The following is a 7,368-nucleotide window of genomic DNA, read 5'->3' on the forward strand; positions in this document are numbered from 1 at the left end:
TGTTAGTTTGAGCTTTCATAGTAGTTTTCATGGTAGTTTTCATAGTGATTTCTAAGTGCATAGTAACCATTTGATAGCCGGTTTAGCTTTGCATTTGTATGGTTTAGCTAGTTTGCTTTTGCATTTGCATTTCCTTTGCACTTACTTGTTAGTGTAGCTTGCATACTTAGTTAGTTTGCTTGGTTACATTTCATATCATCATCATTGAATACTTTTAAGTATGGCTTTCTCCATAGCCATTTCTTGAAGTGTTTTTCATCTCATGTAGCTTAGCTTAATCTTTGATCATCACTCACATTTGCACATCCACTCAAGAGATGCAATACTTCGTTGTGTTTGGGAGAGCACACCAAACATACCCCCCATCTTAACACACCAACAAGGCCTCTCATAGGTGCCCTTGTTGAGCTATAGAGGTGGTTGGAGGATTTGGTTTGTTGGCTGCTTAGAGTTGCAAAACTCAAGCAAGCATTAGTTAGCTAATATTCTTTCATTTTGATAGTCTTTGATGCATATTTTAGGTTTTTAACTAATGTTTGTTTGTTGGTTCATGCTCCCAACAGATCACATTTTCTAGCACATAGATATAATATATGTAATATATATATAATATATATAATATATGTAATATATATATTATATGTAATATATATATTATATGTATAATATATATAAAGGAATATTTATATTATCATCAATAATGAAACTCATGGTCATATCAATCTGACCATAACTACAAACTTAACACAAAGGGCAACATATCATGCTCACAATAAACACATGGAATCAAGCAGGCCTTGTAAATGGAGCATTGGGTGAAATAATTGAAATTGTCAACAGTAACGGTTGCAAATCCCCACAACTTCTATTTTACATTGAAGCAAGAATTGATAATTACAATGGTCCACCATGGGATAAAAATGATCCAAAAGTAGTTCCAATAATTCCTCTGACCTTGGGCATGCGAAGGCAAATGTTGTTGACAATGGCATGGGCTTTAAACATTCACAAATCCCAAGGGCTTACATACACAAAGCAACAATTGACATTGGTAAATCAAAAAGGCAAGGGCTTACATTCACAGCAATATCCAAAGTCAGATCACTGAAAGACCTTCACATACAGCTAGTTTTCTCCCTTGAAAGGTACTCGAAAATGGAAAATAATGCATACACTATCATAAGGAAAAGAGAAGAAGCTCAATTACTTCAACTTGCCCTCTCAACAATCAAGGTACACAACAATTTCAAAGAATCATGTTTTTATTATGAAATTCATGCACAATTATGTTGTTCAAAATAGTCTAAATGAAAATGAATCCACCAATGAAATTCAATCTCTTATCCACAGGATCCGAATTCAACATTTCGATGATTGAAAGTTGTAACAGTGGGTATCTCACGATTATTTAGTAAGTTCAACAAATTACTTCATATTTTAGTACATCTTATACCTGATGTTGCGTCTAATCTAGCATACATTCTTTAATATTTGGCAGGTAGCCTCTCATTTCTTTTCACAGAACAAAAGAACAAACGTAACAAACTTGTGCATTTATTATATCTCCTTATTCACACCATTCAACCAAGACATTTGAGCAATTAATTCTACATGATATTGGTATTTACTTGCAATCATATCCTACTTTGCTTCAATCTTTATTATGTTTTGCAGTCTGCATAAAAAATACAAGGAAGATGTAGAATAGTTCTTCGAAGACAGCAACACAATTCAACATCCTCTCATTTCGACTTCATTTTACTTTTTTTTTTTTTGGGCAAATGTGGATGGGGCCTCAAACTATATATTAAAATAGCTAGTTTGATAACTCCATGGGGAAAGAACTAGAAAGAAAACCCCATTTCCTCGTTGAAATACAAAAGAAATAAGTAGAAGAAAAGCAGCCCACAAAAGATTTCCCCTATGACAACACAAACTACAAAGGGCTGCAATTGGAAACATTAATTTGAATCCTGGATAAAAAGTTCTGCTAGAACAAGAAAGGCAGACAACATAATTGGATGAGAATTAAGATTGGGATGTGAAGCCGAGGCAACAAATTCTACATGTTGATCATCACATCCCGTATTTGCTAAATAGTCGGCCACAGAATTACGTTCCCTATATATATGAGATATCTGATACTTTCGAAACGAATCCAATAACCCCAAAAATCTATTTTAGGATATAAGTAATTTTCCAATTGAAAGAATTTTTTGAGAGACATGCTTTAATTATAATCATTGAGTCACCCTCAATATGAACTGAATGAAAACCATTTATTCTTGCTAGTATTAAGCCAGCTAGCAAAGCGTGTGCCTCTGCCATATTATTTGTCCCCGGAGGTAAAGGTTGAGATTTAATTGCTAAAACCCTTCCACACTCATCTCTAATCCAAGCTCCAATTCCTGATTTGCCTGGGTTTCCACATGATGCACCATCAAAGTTTATCTTAACAAAACCAGATAATGGAGGAGTCCACTTGACATTTGATCTATCAACTTTGCCGGATAATTTTGGATTTGAATGAGTACCCATAGGAATGCGAATAGCTTTCCAATTCTGAATGATACTACTATCCCAAGCTGATAAATAGTGATTAAAACTAACAGAAGCAATTGAAGAATTAACGCTTTCGACTATAGATTTCTCAATCTGATCTTGCACCTTGCTCATATGTGAAGAAACATGACGAAAGATACGCTTGTTTCTTTCCCACCAAAGTGCCCAAAAAATAGCTGAAGGAGCACACTTTGAAATACCATGAAACATTGACTTAGGATAAAGCAAGGGCCATGATTGAAAAAGATTCCACAAGCTGTTCGGAAGTGGCATCTCATAATTGAGTTTCTTGAGCACATGTAACCAGCACTCTTGCACATAAGGACATTGTAATAGTATGTGATCTGCAGTCTCCCATGTTTCTTCACACAAAACACACTTAAATGGCAGAGCTATTGAAAGTCTAGACAATTTATCACTAGTTAAAATCCTTTTTTTTAAAGCAAGCCATGTGAAACAGCCTGCTTTGGGGAGCACAACATTATTCTAACAAAGATTGAAAGCGCGATGTGGGGGCCTAATTTCAACTAGATTTTGTAATGATTTATAACCTTCTTTAACATAGTACCTACCATCTTTAGAAGGAGCCCATCTTACTACATCCTTATCTCGAGAAAAATAAATATTTCTTTCCTTAAAAACTCCCAATAAAAAGGAACATTGATTATTGTCCAGTGGTAAGGATGTCGGATCCTTCCAAATACCCTTGCCTGAGTGTAACTCAATTGCAACCACAAAATCAATCAATTTTGAGCCCCAATGTTGGTTAGTGATATGCATGATCTCCAAAGCTTGGGAAGAGTTCACAAGAGGTCGAAAGACCAACCAAGAATCTACCCAAAAAGAAACAGATAACCCGCTATGTACTTCCCACGTGATGTAGTTGAAGAACACCTCTCTTGAAGCCATCATAAAATTCCAAATTGCTGACCCCTTTGGAGGATTTGCTAAAGTGAAGATATGCAATGGGTCATCAATATCCAAATATTTCTTACGCATAATAGAACACCATTTGCTATTTGGTTTCTCATACATAAACCAAACAGGTTTTCCTCCAAATGCTTTATTTCTACTTAGAAGTTCTTGCAAGCCCACCCCTCCTTTAGATTTAGAATGAGACATCTCTTTTAAAGATATTAGGGGAATCTTCTTATCCCCAGACATATTATCCGACCAAAGAAAACTTCTAATCAGTTTCTCAATCTGGCTAATAATAGAGGCAGGAGCATTCAAGACAGCAAAAAAATAATTTGGAATTGTTGTTAACACTGTTTTGACTAATAGGATTCTCCCTCATAGTGATAGCCATCTCGCTTTCCAAGCTACAAGTCTATGTTTTATCCTCTCAATGATGTTGTTCCAGTAAACAACTTTGTTTGCTCCCACAAAAAAAGGAATTCCCAAGTACATTGATGGAAGTTTACCCACTGGAAATTGTAAAATATTTTGGATTTTGCAAGCCAAAACAGACTGTGTTGAAAAAATAAATTTTTGATTTGAGCTGATTAACTTTCTGACCTGAGGCTAGTGTGTAAGCTTGGAGGGTTCTCTTTATCTGTCTTGCTTCTTGAATGGAGGCATAACCAAAAAGTAGTGTATCATCCGCAAAAAGAGAATGTGTAACAAAGTGCCTGCAATTAGAGCACCTTTCCATACTCCTTGCACCTGTTGGGACTTAGTTGACCTACTGAACACTTCTGCCATCAAGATAAATAGAATCGGAGATAGTGGATCACCTTGTCTAATACCTTGTGAGGAAGAGAAAAAACCAGTTGGAGAACCATTAATAATGATTGAGAACCATGCTTCAGATATACATGCTTTTACCCATTTACACCACGCAGCAAAGAAACCAAACTTGTCCAAAACTTTGAATAAAAAGTCCCAACGAAGTCTATCATATGCTTTCATCATATCTAACTTAATAACAAAATTTTGAGTTTGGTGAGTCTTAATGGAATGTAGAGCTTCATGTGCCACCAAGGCACCTTCCAATGCTTCCCTTCCTGGCACAAAACCCGCATGCTCCAGAGAAATAAGATTAGGAATTAATTTCTTCAATTTGAGGTAAATAGCTTTAGTAAAGATTTTGTAGATCACATTGCACAATGAAATGGGTCTAAAATCAACAAACGTCTTAGGGTCTTTGACCTTAGGAATAAGGGCAATATTAGTGGTATTAAAATTACAAAGCATGGCTTTACTCTTCCTTGATTCCTCCAGTGCTGCCAAGAGGTCCCAACAAATAAAAATCCAACATCTTTGAAAAAAAAGGGTTGAGAACCCATCATGCCCTGGGGATTTATCCGAAGAAATGGAAAACACGACAGTATGGAGTTCCACTATAGTGAATGGGGCCATCAACATGCAATTATCCTGAGCTGTAACTAGAGTTGGGATATTGTTCAATAACTCTTCTTGTTGTTGATGTGAGGGAACATCAGCCTCCTGAGGGTCTAATAAATTTTTAAAAAATTTAACACCTTCCTGTTGAATACCTTCAAAAGTAAGAATAGAATTGCCTGAATCTGAATCTTTGATAGAGAATATAGTTCTTGAAGCCTGCTTTTGTTTTGCAATAGCATGAAAAAATTTGGTACTTTTGTCCCCCTCTTGTAGCCAAAGCTCTCGTGATTTTTGTCTCCAATAAGCCTCTTCTCATGAACAAAGTTCCTCCCACTCTTCTTGTAGATGTTTTTGTTGCAAAAAGGTATCACTATCCAAACCATGATGAATGACATGATTGTTAATCTAATAAAGTTTTTGCTTGACCACCTCTTTCTCAAAGAAAACATTTTTGAAAACAAATTTATTCCATTTTTTTATCTGAGTCTTCATATGTTTGAGTTTTGACCAAAACTGATACATCTTGATGCCCATAACACGTGGAGCATTTAACCACCACTCCCTCAATAAAAGATGAAATTGGGGATGTCTAAACCACATTCATTCAAACTTGAAAGATGGCCTGTGATTGTGATAAGCCAAAGAAGGAAGATTTATTAACAACTCAATTGGGAAGTGGTCAGAGCCTAGGAAGGACAAAATAGCTGAAGAAATACTATAATTTTGAATTCTCCATAACTGAGATATCAGAAATCTATCAAGCCTCTCAGCTATCTGATGGAAACCCATTTGCTTATTAGTCCAAGTATAACCACCTGAATAAGGAATCAAATCTAAGAAATCATTATCCAAAAGGAAAGAGGAGAAGTCTTGAACGGTCTTAGCTGGAGGGCAAATACCTCCAATTTTTTCATCCGCATTGAGAATAGCATTAAAATCACCACCCATGATAACATTTAGGACCTGGATACTCTGAATAACACCTGTTAAAGTTTTCCATAGCCTTCTCTTATCATCTGTAGCAGAGGGACCATACACATTAAAAAGATGAAAAGAAAGTTGGAAATGTTGGACTTTTATCAATTGCCAATTTGCTTGCTGTTGGATCAACTAGACTTGCACTATCTTAGGATTCCACAAGATGCCAAGACCCCTTGAAGCACCCATTCCCTGCACATGAACAGAGCACCAACCCTTTCAAGTCATAATTGATTTTTTGTAATTTCCCTGCGATAACTTGGTTTCCTGTAACATAATAATATCTGCCTTCGAAGAATCAAGCTGTTTCTTGATTCTTTGTCTCTTGTCAGAGGCATTAATGCCTCTGACATTCCACGAAATAATCTTCATCTTTGAGAAGGAGAGACTTTTGCTCTCCTTGTCGAACGTGTCAAGATAGAAAAATTTCCATCAAGAGTGGATTGAAAGCCTGCTTCTACCTCCTCTCTTGTTATCACCCTATTAGATTTTCTGCCTCACTTTAGGTATCTTTTTTGGTGTCAAATTGACTGCGGCTGATTGTGAAAGAGACAAAGTTTGAGAATGGTCAAAGCATCTATCAATGCCAAGATCAACCTCAATTCCCACTGAATCTGAAGACTCCTTATCTCCCTGGAATTTCTGAAGATCTTGTGAACATAACTCATCTTTTTCGTTAAAACATTCCTCTAAATAATGTTCAGTCATGGAGCAATCTAAATTTTCTACTGGAATTGGAGTTTGACATTTTAGATCAGAAAGAAAGGGGGGAACAGCGAGTAAAACCTCAACCTCATTCAGTTGTCCTAAACCCTCTGAATCCTCATGCTAGACCAAGATATCTTTATTTAAAAACACTTTCCTTCGGCATCCCGATGAATCCTTATTCTGGTTGATAACTCCCAACCCCATTATGACTTCATTTTACTTTTGCTCTTGTTAATTATGATTAATACCATCTTTGTTTTGATACTGCATTGTTTATAACTTTGAAGTTAACCATGATTCACTGTTAGTAAATAAAAGTTCTCTATCGTCCTTTGTGTAACTTGGCTAATTAATTTATTGTCTTGTTTCTTTCAAAATAGAGCTGTTATCACTCATATTTTGATTTGTTAGTCCCTTGAGGCCAGCATCTTAGCCTAATACCTGTAATAAGCATTTACATAATCCTTCCGCTTTAAATTTCAGGGGAAAAGAAGGAAATAAAGAAACTTTGAAACTGCACAGAATGGCTTTGATGTTATAGCTTTGCTAAATTTGCACATAATTTCTTTGACTTGCGAATCGGCTTGACCCTTGGACCTTTGGGGATACAAGTGCTAGTTAGTATGACAAATTTTTGTATCGTGCGCTTTCAGCGTGAGCAATTTGTCAAATGGTTGGTGTGCCATTCAACATTTGTCATTTTGTTACGGACATCAAAGCTAATAGCAAGATATTCAAAGCTCTTCGTTTCATATCCTGAGTACCCATGTATAA

General features: G+C 36.0%; 1 protein-coding gene across 1 annotated transcript; it reads right to left on the reverse strand.

Moving 5' to 3' along the window:
- Positions 1 to 5,508: 5,508 nt before the first annotated feature.
- On the reverse strand, positions 5,509 to 6,258 carry LOC149568531 (uncharacterized). The gene is made up of 3 exons (XM_089816738.1): positions 6,175 to 6,258; positions 6,072 to 6,078; positions 5,509 to 5,924 (listed from the first exon to the last, which is right to left on the reverse strand). The coding sequence occupies exons 1-3, from the start codon at positions 6,256 to 6,258 to the stop codon at positions 5,509 to 5,511; spliced, it is 507 nt and encodes a 168-aa protein (XP_089672864.1).
- Positions 6,259 to 7,368: the final 1,110 nt, after the last annotated feature.

Source organism: Cupressus sempervirens, chromosome 3, assembly GCF_028749045.1.
Source record: "Cupressus sempervirens isolate cs-2001-9-10 chromosome 3, ASM2874904v1, whole genome shotgun sequence".
NCBI lineage: Eukaryota > Viridiplantae > Streptophyta > Pinopsida > Cupressales > Cupressaceae > Cupressus > Cupressus sempervirens.

Bases quoted from the DNA above. Each gene is read 5' to 3' on its own strand.
- LOC149568531 (XM_089816738.1), bottom strand. From the start codon at position 6,258: ATGAAGATTATTTCGTGGAATGTCAGAGGCATTAATGCCTCTGACAAG.